At 47.1% G+C, this 17,993-nt stretch overlaps 2 protein-coding genes across 2 annotated transcripts in view; both read left to right on the forward strand.

Moving 5' to 3' along the window:
• The window catches only part of LOC136657571 (sodium-coupled monocarboxylate transporter 1-like), a 66,690-nt gene extending 64,586 nt beyond the window's left edge, over window positions 1–2,104 (forward strand). The window contains exon 15 of the mRNA XM_066634489.1: window positions 1,943–2,104. Within this exon, the coding sequence (XP_066490586.1) occupies window positions 1,943–2,104 (162 nt within the window). The remainder of the gene's footprint in view (window positions 1–1,942) is intronic.
• Window positions 2,105–3,457: 1,353 nt separating this feature from the next.
• Window positions 3,458–17,993, forward strand: part of LOC136657572 (sodium-coupled monocarboxylate transporter 1-like) — a 73,478-nt gene continuing 58,942 nt past the window's right edge. The window contains exons 1-6 of the mRNA XM_066634490.1: window positions 3,458–3,829; window positions 5,755–5,823; window positions 7,669–7,720; window positions 10,909–10,976; window positions 13,072–13,226; window positions 17,564–17,704. Coding sequence (XP_066490587.1) covers window positions 3,458–3,829; window positions 5,755–5,823; window positions 7,669–7,720; window positions 10,909–10,976; window positions 13,072–13,226; window positions 17,564–17,704 — 857 coding nt within the window. The remainder of the gene's footprint in view (window positions 3,830–5,754; window positions 5,824–7,668; window positions 7,721–10,908; window positions 10,977–13,071; window positions 13,227–17,563; window positions 17,705–17,993) is intronic.

A 17,993-nucleotide genomic window follows, 5' to 3' on the forward strand; every position in this document is an offset into this window, starting at 1 on the left:
TTCACAATATAAAGAAGCAAATGTGAAGCAATTTGTTAAAAAAAATATTGAGAATCCAGCCAATTTAACTGATTTACTTAGAACAATCACCAGAACTTGAAAGTGCTTAATTGCGTCTGGATTCCCCCACTATTTATTAACACATTGCTTCACATTTGCTTTATATTGTGAAAGGTGTGTGTGTGTGTGTGTGTGTGTTAGGTTTTTCTGGACAAAAAAAATTGAAAAATATTTTCAAATTTTTTCTTTGCAACACAGCGACCACGACTAAGGCTGTTAGGTGCCGAGGCCATGCAGGTTTAGTTCTCCACCATTTGGGGATTCTTTCCCTGCCTGTGCATCCAGGACAGCCAGGTCCTGGCACCTGGACCCTGTGCTGTGTCCCTTTGCCTGCAATAGTTGTGTTCTGCTTGCCCTGTGGCTGCTGTTCCTTACCTCCCAAGTCCTCAGCTGTGAGAGGGAGCGGTTCTGGGGTGACCTTTGGAAGCTCTGCAGCCTAGTGTACGATCCTCCCCCTTTGTGGGCTCTGGATCCGGTTAGTGTGTGCGGTCCCACATAGTGCTTTGGTTCCACTTCCCGGAGGCAAAGACTTTGACTGCTGATCTTCTGGAATGGACTCCACCAGTGCACAGCACAGAGGGGTCCTCTGGTCCTCACCCCGAGCGCACTCCCCCTCTCAACTGGGATGGCATCAGGGCCAGAATTGAGAGACTGGCTGCTGCCATGCTCTCCAGCCTCCCCACATGGCTCAGCTTGCTCCCCCTCCTGCCATCCCCTGCCCCGCTCCTGTTGCTCATGATGAGGTGAACCAGGTGCATGGATCCAGGTCTGAAAGTGGACACAGGCATTTTTCCAGACCCCCACAGGAACAGCTCCTGCCTGAGGCTGTGGACTCTGACTGCGAGGTGAGGAGGCATATGGCAGATCTTAAGAACATAAGAACAGCCCCACTGGATCAGGCCATAGGCCCATCTAGTCCAGCTTCCGGTATCTCACAGCAGCTTCTCCAGAAGAAGGTGAGTGCGATCTTCATTGAGAGGGAATGGGAGCACCTGGCCAAGAACAAACAGTTTTGCCTTCAGATTCTGAGAGCCTTCCTAAGGGTCCTGTGGACGGAAGGATAGAGAGTGTCTTGGCGGCCATTTTTTACCTCAGCTGTTTGGGCTGGCAGCACCAGGTCCGCACCTCTCTGAGGTGGCGGCAGGTTTGGGGGACAGCGGAAGACCCCTTGATCAACCCGGCTCTACTGCAGTGTTTGGGGACCACCAGACAGGGCTCTCCATCAGCACTCCCAGAGCCTGCCTGGCGCTCACAAGCATCGGCTGTTTTTACCTCAGCAGGCGACATTTTTACCTCAGCGGGCAACACTTTCCTCATATGCAGTGAGAACCCAGTAAGGGTGTGTTTCTCCTTCATAAACAGTCCAGTGGAAAGCAAGATTATTATCCTTCAGCTGTTCAGTGAGGTATTATATATTTTTAAAAAGGCCAACATGTCTTCTGAGGCCAGCCTGTTCAGACCAAGCACCTCCAAAGAGCCTAGAGGTGCTAGTAAGCGGAAGGGGTCAAGCACTGGTACTGCTGTAGCCCCTAGTCTTCCTGCCCTGGGTACTATGGCTCAGACCCACATTCTCCAGTGGCTCAAGGGCTTGGTTGATAGCATGCTAGCTTCACAGGGTCTGCTTACTCCCCCTAAACAACTGGAAAAGACCAAGGTCCAGAAAGGGAAAGCATGCTTCGAGCATTGGAGGAGTCCTGTCGCTTCCAGCTCTTTCACAATGTTCAGGCCAATCTGATTCCTTACAGTTGCCCATTCCTCAGAAAAGGACCAGAAGATCTATGGAGGTTAGTCATGTTGTGTTGAATGGTGAGGACGTGGAGAGTGCGGAAGCTGACACCAACCATCTCTTTCCTGTGTAGACGGTCCTTCCCCTCACCTTCAGAGCCAGTCATGGCTGCAGAAGCAAAGGCTTTTACAACCCCGACTGGCTCTGAAGGCAAGGAGGAGGGACCGCTATACACTGGCGGCCAGGCACCTGAAGAAACGTAACATTTTGCCCCCCCTCCGGAATGCCACTGCCAGCAACCTGACAATATGTACCTGACAATAACCTTTTGTAACCTGAGACTATGCACCATACTGAGCTATGGCTTTTCATTACCAAACTATACCAGCTTCATGCTTTTATGAGATATTTTAATTTGTTGGAGATTTCTGGAGTGCCCAGACTTGTGGATTCACCCACCCATGGGTGTTGTGGTTCTGCAGATGCCAAGGGCCAAATATACGGCCCTCTATTTACTGAAGTTGGCAAACTTCAGGAGCCCAATTGTGTGCAGGGTAATTAGCAGCTATCCTGCAAACTGCAGGGGCTCAGCTCTTTGCATGGCAGGTTGCAGCCATCTGATTTTTGAAAAGCATCTGTGTTTTCATTGGAGGCTCTGCGGGACCCACCAGAAATTGGGTCCCGACCCAGCAAGAGGGTCCTGACTCACAGTTTGAGGAACGCAGTTCTAACAACTTCCTTCTATTGAAATGATTCCTTGAAAAGGCAAATGATTGGAGCAAATGATTGATTTTGTGAAGCCAGATGCCTGAACTGGCCAAAATGCATTGCCTTTCTTCATGTAAACAGAACTTTACAATCTAACTTCAGGTATACAATTTATTTTAAGCCAAAAGTTAGAAGACATCAGTTCTCTTCCCAGCTGGGTCTATTCCTGTCTATTCTCAGGTATGCTTCTAGGCAAGCATCAGCAAAGATTTTAAAACTCCAACTTTTGGCCCCATAAAAAGTCCGTGCATAAAGTTTCTAAGATGTTCAAAACTGACATCACTTACATGGCACCATGTAAGTTCCAAAATGTCAGATATATCGTTGCCATTGTGTCTAGCTTGGTTGGCACATTCAAAGCCCTGTCCTATGCATGTCTATTCAGAAGTCAGTCCCACTTCTGAGTCCTTTTCGTTTTGACTTTTATGTCTGAACTGAAGCCTGGCATTGCAGTTAACAGGTGAGCTTGAAAGGAGTCCTCCCAGAGGGTCTGATGAAGGAGGGAGGACTGACTGCCAAATCCCAGGCATGTCTACTCAGAAGTAAGTCCCACTAGAGTCAGTGGGGCTGACTCCCAGGTGAGTGTGGACAGGACAGCAGCCTGACAGTCCTATCCTGTGTCTGCCTACTCAGAAGTAGGTCCCATTGCAGCCAGTGGGGCTCACTCCCAGGTGAGCGTGGACAGGACTGCAGCCTCAGAGCCCAAGCCTCTGCCTGCCTACTCAGAAGAAAGTCCCGCCAGAGTCAGCCGGGCTCACTCCCAGGCGAGTGCACAGGCTCGTAGCCTGAGCCCTGAGAGCACCACTGAGGCGGGCTGAGGGGCGCTAACGGACCCTCCAGGCGCGCGCCGCTCGAGCAACGGCCGCGCGGGCTCTTCAGCCTGCGCCCGCCCAGCCGCCCGCCATGCCGGCGCCGCATCCAAACCCGCTGGCCTTCGTGCACATCCAGGACCACTTCACGCAGCTGGACTACTTGCTCTTCGCGCTCATGCTGCTGGTCTCCGCCGCCATCGGCGTCTACTACGCCTTCAAGGACGTGCACAAGTCGCACGAGGAGTTCATCATGGCCAGCCGCAAGCTGCACTGCGCGCCCGTGGCGCTCTCGCTCACGGCCAGCTTCATGTCGGCGGTGACGGTGCTGGGCACGCCCGCGGAGGTCTACCGCTTCGGCATGAAGTACGGCCTCATCGCCATCTCCTACGCCGTCATGGTGGCCATCACCGCCCACGTCTTCCTGCCCGTCTACTACCGGCTGCGCATCACCAGCGCCTACGAGGTGCCTTCCTGGGAGTAGCCCCGTTCACTGCAGTGGGACTCGGTGCACAGGCACGGGACGGGCTCTCAGGCTGCAGTCCTGTCCACACTCGCCTGGGAGCGAGCCCCACTGCCTGCAAGGGGACTGACTTCTCAGTAGGCAGGCACTGAGGCTGCAAGCCCATCCACACTTTCCTGGGAGTAAGACCCAATACCTAATGGGACTTTCTTCTGAGCAGACAGGCACAGGCTTGGGCTCTCAGGCTGCAGTCCTGTCCACACTCGCCTGGGAGCGAGCCCCACTGCCTGCAAGGGGACTGACTTCTCAGTAGGCAGGCACTGAGGCTGCAAGCCCAACCACACTTTCCTGGGAGTAAGCCCCATTGACTACAGTGGGACTTACTTCTGAGTGCACATACACAGAATTGGGCTCTTGGAGTGCTGCCTCCAGCTCTACACCATCACCTGAAGGTTCTGCACGCTGTTCCATCCCCTCTAACCGCCCACTGTGGTCTCTCTTGAGCAGGCTACCAGAGTATGTTTTCTCTCCAGCCAATATGCACCTCACCTTCAAAAGTACAAAGGGGGGCATAGAAACCAGAGTTGGAGCAAAGGGAGGCCATCCATCTCTGTGCTCTTTAAGCGCCCCAGGACTGTGGGCTCCACTGTCATGGTGACCACTGGGGACTGCCCAGCCTGATCCAGCGGGGCTCTTCTTATATTCATATGTTCTTACTTCTGGAAGCAGGGATAACTGGAGCGCCAGGTGCAGGTGTGTAGCCTTTCAGAAAAAGCAGAGCTTTGGGAAAGTGGGGAAAGGGCATAGGACAGATCAAAAGGAAAAGTACGTCCCCAAAGGAGCTGAAAAACCAGTCTCTGTCCAGCAGTAACTAACTGAATTACCAGCCACTGCAGGGGACATAGGAGCTTTTATAAAATGTACCTCAGTCCCTGCCAGCATTAGAGGGGTGCAGGCAGTCCCACACTCTGCAGGGAGCCCCTCTACAGGTCTCCCCATGCCTCTAAACACTGAAAAAACAAGATCGTGACCCACTTCCAGATTGCGATCACGAAACTGAGTCGCAATTGCATTTTCTCAGTGTTTAGAGCCATGGGGAGACCTGCAGAGGGCTCAGTGGGGCTCCCTGTACCCCCTCCAGGCACCAGCAAGGACTGAGGGATGTTTTAAAAAAGAGCCTATGTCTCCTGCAGCGACATGATCCTGGGGATCGCTTTGCTGCCTTCCATCTTTCCCTGTCCCTTACAGGGGCAACGGCAGGGAATCTCAGACTGGTGAGTCACCAGTTTGAGAACCACCTGCATAGGGGAAGAGGGTGAAATGCCTCTTGACAATGATGAAATTGGGATATCAGCCATGGATCTCCAGCAAAATGTGAAGTTTGAGCATCAGGAATTGTGTATACAGCTGCAGCTGTGCAATCAGATCTGATGGATGGTTGCCAGGAAGCAAGTCTCACTGACTTCAGTGAACTTTGATCTCCCAAGTAAGAGTGCATAGTACTATCCTTAAGGAGCAGGGCCAGCTTTAAGCCAACTGGACCAATTGCTCCCAGTTGGGTCTGTACCTAAAGGGCCCCCTGCACTAGGGTCATATACTATAATATGTCTTATTCATAATGTATTAATGTTAAGTGATTTTGAGAAACCCCCAAATGATAATTGTCTCCAACAATGCTGTTCACTTTCATTTCCATTCTGCTACAGAGATATAAAGTCTCTAATAAATATTATTTATATCTCCAAGATTCTACAGACCTTGGCTATGAACATGGGGCCCTGCAAAAAAATGGTTTCAGTTGGACCCTGCAACACCTAAGGCCAGCTCTGATAAGGGGCTTTTATAAAAAGATGACCTGTCCATTCTGTTTCCACATATAGAGGTTATTTGTGTACTTTGTATCTAAAGGTAACTTGCCTCTTTTGCAGTATTTGGAGCTTCGTTATAATAACAAATATCTGCGTATGACTGGAACAGCGATGTTTGTGATTCAAACGGCAAGTAAAGCGCAGCATACTATTGAGGATTGAGGATTCCTACTCATTTTTTGAAGTGTTTCAGATTATATGCAGTAGTTGCATCATAATGTTTTATTAAAAAAGAATTACAAATGTCACTTCTAAAGTTGTGCTTACTGTGGACTAGCTCCTCGATTTTAGCCATCAAAAAGTTGCATCTAAATGCTGTTTGTCACTGGAAGCTTAATACTACCTGGAATTAAGCAATCTGTGTCCGTTTCTGTTATCCTTCTCCACACCTTTCATCACTCCCACAAATCCATTCTCCTTTCCTCAACAGGTTACTGTCCTTGCTACATGTGATTAAACCTGGGTTTGGGAGCATCCATTTTAACCAGGGTTAACAATGGCCAGAAATAATTTGATTCGAAAAAGGGAAGTCAGTAGGATTCATGCAAGAGAGAAAACTTTGGGGAGGGAGCACATGTCTGGTCCCTTAATCTAAGCAGCAGTGCTCTATCCGCAGGGTCCTTCTTAGAGATTTATAAAATCACAAAATGATTGTCATCTATATCTTGTCTTTTAATGTAGTACAAATACATGACTTACTATTTAAATACAAGTGTTACTTCAGGATATAGCGGTGTTTTTAATTTTTTTTGTTTTGCAAATGTTTTGAACTGAAGGCTTTTAAAGGATTTATTTGCCTGGACATCAATAGGGGAGCTTACTTTTGATAACTTTGTTTCAAGAGTAATTACAGACATATAATTTTGACAGCAATAGGCTGTGGAAGCACAATTGCCACATTTTATGCAAGCTTTACCCCTACACCAGTGGTTTTCAAATTTTCATGGAAAGTTTGCACCGCTGTAAGTTCTTGCAGGGGCGGGAGTAGGCAGCGGGGGCGGGGGGAAGGCAGTGATGCAATCCCCAGGATCATGTCGCTTAGGGAGCTGCAGGGACTGGGATGCACTCACCACTCCCTGCAGCAGCCGTCCTGGAGTCATACAGCCTCCCTGCAGCAGCCATCTGCAGGGCTCCCCAGCTCGTTCGAAGTGAAAGTGAAGCAATTGCGCAATCACTCCACTTTCACTTGTAATTAACTGGGGAGCCCTGCAGACGCTCACACAGGGCTCCCTGCACCCCAAGGAGGCTGCTTCAGGGACTGAAGCATCCCAGTCCCTGAGTGCATCCCAGTCCCTGCAGCCCTGTGAGTGATGTGATCCTGGGGAGTGCATGGCTGCCTCCTCCCTGGCCCTTCGCTGCCCCCGCCCCTTAAGGGGAAAGAGACCAGGACCTTCAGGCTGGGGCGTCATGACGTCCCAGTTTGAAAACCACTGCCCTACACTGAGAGTAGGAGAAATCTGTTCTGGTTTTCAGCTGAACCTGGCTTTGCACAAAACTGATTGGTAGACCTTTGTCTCAGTCATATAGCTGCCTTCCTTCTTCTCAGAGTCAGGCTGTGCACAGTGCTGATTGGACGGCTGTTGTGTTGGTCGTCACAAAGCCCTTCACCCTTTACTGAGACATGGACCTCTTTGAGAATCTTATGAAACCCCCCAGAAAAATACATATAGACTATAATCCTATACACATACCACGATTGCTTTCAGGGCTAATGTTATTTGTGCATGTGAATTCTTGGAAGGATTCTTTCTTCTTGAGATTCTAGTCTGTGTTCTGCTTTGATGTACCTCAGTAGGCTTTTCAGTTCTATGTGAAGAGAAACCTATGAAGTTTAACAACCAACCATTACCATGGGTGCATTAATCAGATGATAGATGCAATTTCTCATTTGAACTGGTGCGTACTTGTGTAGAACAAATAAAATCTGATGGACCTTTTATATCACATGCATTTTAATTTGTTCTCTCTCTCCAGATATTTTACTCTGGAATTGTTATATATACTCCAGCCTTCGCCTTGAACCAAGGTAATATGAATGTATTTTACTGCTTAACAATTTTGATGTTAAACTACAAGGAATAGATGAGTAACTGTAGTGAACTGTATAGTACTGCTAAATGCAAGCTGACTCCTGTAGGAGCTTTGCTTCTTTGAAATGTTCTGTGGCCATACAGGTTTTAAATATATGTGAAAAATGTGGGCCTAATTTTGCTTGCATTCTTTCTGCCTTGCCATACATGTGAAGAATATGACTAGTCAGTTTAAATACAGTATTTTGGGATAGAAATAATAACTCATTGGTCAGTTAATGAAAGCTTTTAATTTAAAAAAAATGATTGGCCCCTTTGTAATGGTGAAGGGAAGAGAGAAGGGAAAAATTAAGTACCGTAGATTATACTCACCCTTAAGGCAAAAAGATTCTGCCCATAAATCCAGCCTAGATCACCTCCTCGCCTTAACTGTGGGTCACTCAGGGTTCAGGCCTGTTCAGGCATTTCAGCCAGCTCAGAGGAGAGGAAGAGGGCAGAGGAGAAGAAAACAGAGCCTAGCTAAGCTCCGTCCAGGCTATTCCATTACACAAAAGGAGGGAATGGCACACAGTGCTTCATAAGAACCTTGTTAATCTCTTCAAAAACAGTGTCAAGGCTCAGATTCATTCCCTGCTTTCAATCAGGCTACAGGACAATCGGTCTACAGGGCAATGAGGCTCCAGGGCATGCTGCAGCCAAAGTTAACACCAAAGTTTTGTTTCAAGAGTAATTACAGACATATAATTTTGACAGTAATAGGTTTTGGAAGCACAATTGCCACATTTTATGCAAGCTTTACCCCTACACCAGTGGTTTTCAAATTTTCATGGAAAGTTTGCACAGCTGTAAGTTCTTGCACGGGTGGGGGGAGGCAGTGGGGGCAGAGGGGAGGCAGTAATGCGATCCCCAGGATCATGTCGCTTAGGGGAGCTGCAGTTTTGCAGTTAGCCAAATTTTTCACTCCTGAGAAAAAAGTAAGCAAGGGCTCAAGCCTTCCATTTAAATCAAGTGTGCCTCCTTACCATTAGGTCATTTTTAAAAATCTGGCCTCAGGTAATATCAGACAAAATTATAGTCAGATGCCCCCTAAGTTTCTTATCCAAAGGTCATAGAAAATACTATGATTTTTGACTCAAAACCTGCCCTTGACTTATCTGTGAAATCAACTTGTACTTTAATATCTATGGTGATTACCGTGTTTCCCCGAAAATAAAACACTGTCTTATATTTTTGGGGGCTCAAAAAAACACACTAGGTCTTATTTTCGGGGTAGGTCTTATTTTCGGGGGGAAACAGTAGTCACTGGGGCTTCCTCCCTGGAAGTTGTGGAGAGGGTGTCCCCTCAGCGCCCAGGAGGTTGCCTGCCTGCCTGCCTACTCAGAAGTCAGTCCCTTTATAGTTAATGGGACATAGGGCCCAATCCTATGGTCCGCACCACGTCCCCTACTCCCAAGGTGCCTCCCGAGGTAGTGCAGGAGGCACTGGATTCAGCGGCAGCCCTTGTGGTGCCGCCAAGCGGGGGCTCCGCGGGCAGCTCAGGATTGGGTTGCCCATTAGGATTGGGCAGTTACTCCCTGGAAAGTGTGGAGAGCCTCAGAGCCCGGTAGGCAGGGTTGCCTCACTTGCTGTTTCCCGCCTCAGCAACTCCTCATCGTCCTCTGCCCAAGGCAGCACAGCAGGCACTTTCTAGGTGGTGTGCGTGGGAGTGCAGTGTTCCCGGTCACGTTGTCCACCTGCCCCCGCCTGAGGACCCCTTCCGCCCCCCCCCCATACTGGCCATCATCACAACTAGGTCTTATTTTTGGGGTAGGTCTTCTTTTTCAGCAATTATAAAAAAAACACATTAGGTCTTATTTTTGGGTTAGGTCTTATTAGGGAAACAGAGTAGTAAGCTTGCATCTTAATTTAGCACAATTTGGGTTCTAAAGGAAGGGCAGTCCAATCCTAGCCTGCACTGTATCCAGTGCAGGTTAGGAGGTAACTGTGAGGCAACTTGAAGTAAGGGGATATTTATTCCCTTATCCCGTGTCATGTACCAGCCACCCCTATGGGGCTACTTGGATCTGTGCCAGCAAAATTGCTGATGCAAATTTAAGCAACACTATGTAATGCCAGGCTGGCCAGGAGGGGAGTTAGGATTCTACCTAAGTTGCCATTGCTGGTCCCACCTCCCTCCTGGGCCCATCTGATCTTCTTCTTGCACCAAAATGCCCCTGTTCCACTCTCATGCCACCCTCTCCAGCTTCTTGCACTGGCCTGCCTTGGCCAATACTTATTTATGAGCTGAGGGCCTGGGTCCAGTGTGGGGTGGCCAGTCTACATCCTTGCACCAGTTCAGCCTTCTCTGGAGTAGTTGCAAACATGCTTTATAGCACGTTCACAGCTCTCCTGGGCCATTGCAAGGGACCTACGCTGACTGAATACAAGATAAGGATTGCACCCTAAGGATGGTTTAGGAGGGTAACTTCTTGTGACTTTATACTTATAACAGTTTGGTATTTTGATCATCCCTACCAAATTGCTCAATAATTGCTAAAGTATGTGTGCTATTTCCCACCATGTTACTTTGGACATTTCTTGTTGATGACCAGTTTCAAATCCTTCACAAATGTGATGATGAGAATTTTTATATATGTACAGTATTTATTTTTAGTCTTTTGTGCAATCATTTATTATTTGAACATTATTTATTCTACTTGTATCTCTTGACATGTTTAGCAGTGCAATCCTGTAGATCAGGGGTCTCTAAACTTTTTGGCCAAAGGGCCGCATCAAGTATCTGGCACAGTGTTGAAAAAAAAATTAAATATAAAATTTAAATAAATACATTAGAGATGGAACTTAGATGAATGAATAAATGAATGGGCTGAAATTTCCAGGACTTCTCCAAGCACAAACACAGCCCAAGAAATAAAGCACACACTTAAAGACCCCCGTTTCCTCCACCCCACAAGCACAACTCTGGTTGTGTCTGGTCAACTGGGCCAGAGGCTCTGAGGGGATTGGAGGCTGGCCGTGGGCTGGATAGAGGCTCACCACACCACATCTGGCCCCCAGACCGGGTTTTGGAGACCCCTGCTGTAGATATTTACTCAGATGTCAGTGCCAGTGTGTTCAGTGGGGCTTGTTCCCAGGAATGTTTGCATAGGATTGCAGCCTACCTTACATATTTTTCATTTTTCAGTTACAGGATTTGAGTTGTGGGGAGCTATTGTTGGAACAGGAGCAGTTTGTATCTTGTATTGCATCTTGGTATGTTAACAGCTCATTTTCATAAAATATGCTGTAATTTAATGTGTTGAGTTACCATAACAAAAATGTCACATTAAACATTCAGTTTTAGTATAGCACTCTAATACTTTGCTACATATTTATATTCATTTTATACCACTGTATTAGCCCTGCTTCCCTACCCCTGAGGAATCCCTCAGACCAGTGGTTCTCAAACTGATGGGCCGCGACCCACCAGTTCGTGTTAAGGTTCCCCCATCCCTTTAAGGGGCGGGGGAAGGGGAGAGGCAGGGAAGCGATCCCCAGGATCACGCCCATATGGGAGGCGAAGGGGATGCTTGTGACTTACTTTATGAAGACAGGGCTGCAGAAGGCTGCAGGAGGTGCGAGGAGCCCTGCGTACCCCTGCACAGCGCTTGGAGCTTGGAACGTTCGGAGAAAGCAGGTGCAAAGCACTTCCGTTTTGCAGAAGGTACTTTGCGCCTGCTTTCTCAGAACGTTCCGAGCCTTGGGGAGCGCTGCAGAGGGCCGCGCAGGGCTCCTCACACCTGCAGCCCTGTCTTCATAAAGTAAGTCACAAGCACCCCTGTCACTCCCCTTTAGCGGCGTGATCCTGGGGATTGCATCACTGCCCTAGCCCCTCCCCCGTAAGAACTTACAGAAGGAGTAAAGCTCCCTCAAAGTTTGAGAACCACTGCCTCAAACTTTAGGTGGGTGAGAAACTCTCAGAGATCCATATCAGCCCCCCTTGCAGAGTCCCCAGATTCTATGGGAAGAAAATATGCTTCTTGCATATATGGGCAAGTTACTTTTACCTTCCCTTTCCCAGATTAAATGGAATCTGAGAGAAGGAAGTTTTGTGTTTCTTGTGTCTGGTTAGAAGTACTTTATATATGGTTCAGTGACGTGTGGTACGAGGATGGAAGGTGAGACAGCAATGCCCTGCCAGGGTTCTTTGACAAGTGCTGCTGCGGCTATGATCCCACAATTACAAACCATGTGGCCCAGCTATTCATAGCATGTGAGTTGTGTTTGTGTATTCACAGCTTCAGCAGTGGTGTTACTTTTAGAAGAACCCCTGTGGGACTTTACTGTCTCACCTTCCACCTGCACAAAGCGTGTCGCTGAAGTGGTTGGATGGAGTATGCAGTGGGGGGGGGGGGAGCATCTTTCTTTATTACTGTAGACTTAAGTTTGCTAATGTCTCTTTAAATGGTTTACTATCCATGTAATGGGGACTTTGTTTTTCTAAAGGAAATCTGGTGTAAAATTTAGGTTATGTTTCCGACTTACACACTTTTTAAAATTGAAACAAAAACCAAAGTGGCTGAGCTTGTTTAATTTTGAAATGGAATAAAAATGGCAGTTCACCACTTTTTGAGATGTTGTTTTCTGCAGACAAAAGTGTAGGTGTGCATCGCTTAATGATAGGGATGCATATCCGCACCTGCATCGTCAAATGACACCTGATGTTAAACAAAGCCTACAAAGCCAAGGGGAGCTGTGCTGCCCTTTCCTCCGGGGGCTTTTCTGTGTCCCGCAGAGGCAGCGCACGATAGCATGCTGCCTCTGCAAGGCTCAGTTGGCCTTTTCGGCTAAAATATCACAATGGCGATGTTTTTTCACCTTATAAGGCATTCAGAGTACCAGGTAATCCCTCCAGGGTCCTCTGAAGGCCTTATAAGGCAATAAAATGCCTTATAAGGCCTTATAAGGCACTTTTATATAAGGTGACTTTCCGTGGAAACCAAAATTTGCACTTTTTTTTGGCTGAAAAGGCCATTCTGAGCCTCACAAAGACAGCGCACAAAGGTGTGCTTCCTCTGCGGAGCTTAGAAAAGCTCTCAGAAGTGCAGGGAGCAGAGCTTCCCTCAGCTTTGGAGGCATGGAGGAGAACAGTGATTGGCAACAGAGCGTTGTATATGCTGCCTGTCGCTGGTCGGAATGTCACAAAACGATGTTCACCTGAATTCTTATACGATTCAATGCAACATACTTTTGAACCAGTGGGACAGTTTATTTGAGAAAGGCCCTAAGAACTGGCCTCTAATAATAAACACATGCTTATAGTTGGAACAGAGTTTTTACTGTATGCTGCATCTGCTGTTTCCAATAGGGAGGCCTAAGGGCAGTAGTCTGGACAGATGTTTTCCAGTTCCTAATGATGATATGTACAATGATATTAGTGACTGTACGGACAGTGTCAGTTAAAGGAGGATTCAGTTGTATTCTGGATGATGCTCGACATGGAGGAAGACTGGATATCTGGGAGTAAGTGTCCTTTTATTTAGGCAGCAGTATAAATCTCTTAGAAGGTCTTAAATGTTTTGAAAAGTTTGAGAGTTTAGGCTGCAGCTAGTGGGACAACTCATGTGTAAGTAGCTTTGTTGATACTCTCAGAAATATATTTATGAGGTTGTAACAGCACAATCCTATATATATGTCTAGGACTTGACTTACCTGACTCAGGGAGTGGCCTGCCCAGCAAGCACAAGTTCAGGTTCCAGCCTTGAGGGGGTGGAAAGGCCTTGGCAGGGCATTGCATGGGCTATTGGCTGTTGACCAGAGCTGACCTACCATGATGGCAAGTATCTGCAGGAGCCTTCCCATTCCCTGGCAGAGGAGGCATAGGACCCAAAGAGTGATTAGGCAGGGAAGGTGGAACAAGGAAGGGGGGTAGGGGCTTGCTACAGTCTGGAGAATATAAGAATGGGGCCAGGGATGAGAAGGGGTTGGCTGAGGGCTGGAGGCTGGCTGGAAGAGAGAGTCTAGAGTCCTGAAAGGCTGGAGAAGGCCCTGAGGCTGAGTAGGGTGCTGTAATCTGCCTTTGCTCTGAGGGCTAGGGAAGGAAGAGGGAGAAATGCCGGGTGGGCATGTCCCTGAAATCCCTATGTAAACTACTGGCCGGGGATCCCACTGGCAGGCAGGAGCCCAGAGCCCCTGACAACATATTTACTTAAAACTAAGTTTTACTGCACTCAGTGAAGCTTACTTCCTGGAAGGTGTGCATAGGATTGCTGACTGAGTAATTTTAGAACACCAAAATAATAAACAAATATCATGCATACTAATAATAAACTTATCACTATTATGTACGCTAACAGTGAACTCAGTGACTAAGGGTACAATCCCAATTCCTACTTTTGCGTCACTTCAAGCGGAGATTGGCCAGAGCACATATGTGCACCGGCCTCCCCGCGCCACTGTGGGCCCTGGAGGAAAGGTGAGTAGCATCAGCCAAGCTCAGCCGACGCAGGGATCTGGGGGGGGGGGCATGGGGATGCAGGAGGGAGGCGTTCTAGGGCTGGGGGAGGATGGGGGTGGGCATTCCTTGGGGCAGACGGGCAGGGAGCGAGAGGCAGGGCCAGGATCCAGCTGTTATGCCATATCCTGACCCCATTCCCAGGCAGCACAGTGTGGCTCCGGACTGCTCGAATTTGCTCCACCTCATCAGGTGGCGCAGATTTTAGTATATCCATTGGGGCTGCTGCAGCATGACATGGAGTAAGAGGAAGCAATTCCCCTTTCCTCAGGCTGTGCTTCTTTAGGCCCCAACCTTGTGCTGAATACAGTGCAGGCCTGCTTGCCTGCCTGTTCCAGTACAAGTTAGGTTTGGGCTATGAGTATCAGTTTGTATGCAAAACAGGGCCATTGACAGGAAAGACAGTATTCCCTAGGTACACTGAGTAGCTAGGGCTCCCTAAGTACGTAGAAATATATAAGTTTGTAAATTAAAAGGGGGGGGGGGAGCTCAAAGCAGCCTGGTGTCTCACAGCCCAATTTTGAGCTGCCTGGCGTGCAGGGCTGCAGCGGCGCCAAAAATGTTGACCCGAAGGTTGATGTAGAATTCAGAGCCTCCATGTCTGGCTGTGAGCCAAACATGGAGGCGGTCCCGCCTCTCTCCTGCCCTGCTCCCTCCTTCCCAGCACTCCTCCTCCCTGCTCTCTCCCCACCTTCCCTCTGCCTCCTCCCGCCCTGAAACACCTCCTCCCCACCTCCCTCCATGCCCCTACCTCCCTCTTTGTTGCTTGGTGGTCTGTGTGACCACTGAGCAGTGGGCCAGTACTGGGCTAACACCGGTGGAGCACCGGTGCTAGGATCTGCAAACATGTCTTACGGCACATTTGCAACAGTGTATGCCAGTGGTGAGCCGGCATATGAAGACTACGTTTGGGCCTCAGTGGCTCCCAGCATTTGTGAAATGTTAGTGTCAATTGGAAAAAACAACAGCAGAATACTATTTGGGGGGGTGGAGGTGGGAGAGGGAATTGTCCTGCTTGAACCAACTGGACATTAGAGGTGGAGAGATGGAACACTTTGTTGCAGATTCCTCTTGTATATTTTATATTTGTAAGGCTAAGTGCTGGCTAGCTGTACATAAGCACCAAGGTGCCTAGGCACTGACAGTGCTACTTTGTTTAGGATTACAATGGTGTTATATTAAGAAAAAAATTCTGTAGCTCTTGTGTTAAGACTACATACTGTTCCAAATTTGTTTCTAGTGATCATTAGATGAGTATGGCTTTGCTTGGTGATGTTTGCCCAGGTGAAATAGTAAGAGTTGATTATTTCACATAAAGTGAACATGGAAGGCTTATAGATAAAAGAAATTTATAAATAAATTGATAAAATGAAATTTCTAAGCAATTTGAGACACTTTGAACAAATTGGTAGAGAATTATTCTCTTGGTAGAACATTTGTCTCTGAATGACTCCTTTCCCTGCTAGCAGATGGGGTTTGCAAATGTACCATATATGGTGGTTGTCAGGGAGGAAAAAACCTCACCTTGCACATAGTGCCCTCTTTTAGCAGCAAAAGGCGGTTTCCTTGGGGCTGTGGTTAAGGGAGATAATTGGTTCAGGAGGAGAGTAAAATAGTCTGATTCACTCCTGTGTTAAGATGTGAGAGTTGTAGAAATTGCTAGTGATGTCTTGCTTTGCTAATTTATCTTACAATATTTTTTCAATTACCATATTTTTCGCTCTATAAGACGCACCTGACCATAAGACGCACCTAGTTTTTAGAGGAGGAAAACAGGAAAAAAAATATTCTGAACCAAATAGTGTAATAAAATATGTCTCTCCGCTGCTCTGTTTCCATGCTCCTTAGCATATTTTACTACCTCTAGTTTAAAAGGAATTTTATATGCTAGCCTTTTCTGCTTTATCATCCTTGCACTGGTAGAATGAGGTACTGTAGTATTTTTCTGCAAGTGCATTGCCACTAAGCATTACATTTGCATTACCATTGAGCGCCTGCATTTGCATTACAATTTGCATTTGCATTACCATTGTATTTGCATTTGCATTACCATTGAGCAGGCAGGCATGACCCTAGTCAGGGACAGAAGCACCTGCCAAGGAGGCTCTGCTGCCCTGAGAACGCCTGCAGCTTTGCAGTATTCGCTCCATAAGACGCACACACTTCTCCCCCCACTTTTTTGGGGGGAAAAAGTGCGTCTTATGGAGCGAAAAATACGGTATTTCCAGTTCATTTGCTATTACTGGGTTTAACTGATGTGGCTGTAGTTATAGACCAGGGGTGTCCAAACATTTTGTCAGGAGGGCCACATCATCTCTCCAACACTGTGTCAGGGGCCGGGAAAGAAAAAGAATTAATTTACATTTAAAATTTGAATAAATTTACATAAATGAATATATTAGAGATGGAACTTATATGAATGAATGACGTTCTTGCAGTAGCTTAAGGCCTCTAAAAGGCCTTGCACAAAGCAAGGCTGGCCTTTCCTTAGCTGCCACTGCTGCATCACAGACGTGAAACAGCAAGTAGTGGAGGTAGCCCTCATCCCACAGCTCACGTGAGAGGTTGAACAGTCACCCTCACACTGAGAGCAGTTGCCTCGGGCCACCACGGGCTCCGGCAAGTCTCCGGAGGGCCAGAGGCTCATTGAAGACAGGGGACTCCCTGAGGGCCAGATTGGGAGTGCCCCCGGGCTGGGGTTTGGGCACCCCTGTTATAGACAGATGCAGTATTTGGCCATAGGATTATGAGAGATTTCTGTACTGCCTATAGCAGTGATTCTTTTTGCACCGGGACCCACTTTTTAGAATGAAAATCCATCAGGACCCACTGGAGGTAATGTCATGACTGGAAGTGACATCATCAAGCAGAAAATGTTTAACAATCCTAGGCTGCAATCCTGCCCACACTGACTCAGGAGTAAGTCCCATTGACTATCATTGTTAAAAGCATATACAGAGTAGCCTGTTCAAAATACAGGTCTGTAACAGTTCCCCAAATGCAGCCACATACCATAGTAGCATCAAGTCTAATATATTAAAAATAAAATCTTGAAATTAATGGGGACTCACTTGAAACTGACTCGTGACCCACTTAGTGGGTCCCAACCCACAGTTTGAGAAACTGTGGATGATGATGATGATGATTACATATGATGTTACCTTTATTTTGTGGACCCTGTCTTCTACCAGGAGGTGTCATCCCGACTGCCCTACTTGCATTAAGAATAAGAATGTATCTGTAAATTGGAAATTATATTTTTGCTTTTCTGAATTCCTTAGCTCTTTGAAAGACAGGTTTAAATATAATGATGATCATGATTTTTTTTTGTGTGTCTTCTTCATAGCTTTAACCCAAGCCCTTTTCAAAGACATACTTTCTGGACAATTGTTATTGGTGGCAGTTTCACTTGGCTTGGTATATACGTAATAAATCAATCTCAAGTTCAGCGATGCCTTGCTTGCAGATCTCTAGTTCATGCTAAACTGTAAGTTCACATATTATGAATTCATTAGTCCAACCTCATGATGTTCCTGTGCGGCACTGGGTTGTGCATGTTCTCCTGTATGTGAGAATGACTGATGTGTACTTTGATTTAGATGTGCAGGCTTGTTTTCCAAGGATGGTCTTCATTCACATTGAACCTAATCCAGAAAGATGATCTGCACATGGAAAGCTGTTTCTTTTTGTTTGAATGATTGTTTAGTACTTTTCCATTCTTTCATTCTATTCTTTGCCATTCTATTCTTTTTTTCAACTTCTACGAACATTTTTTT

The sequence above is a fragment of the Tiliqua scincoides genome, chromosome 7, assembly GCF_035046505.1.
Source record: "Tiliqua scincoides isolate rTilSci1 chromosome 7, rTilSci1.hap2, whole genome shotgun sequence".
NCBI classification, from domain to species: domain Eukaryota; kingdom Metazoa; phylum Chordata; class Lepidosauria; order Squamata; family Scincidae; genus Tiliqua; species Tiliqua scincoides.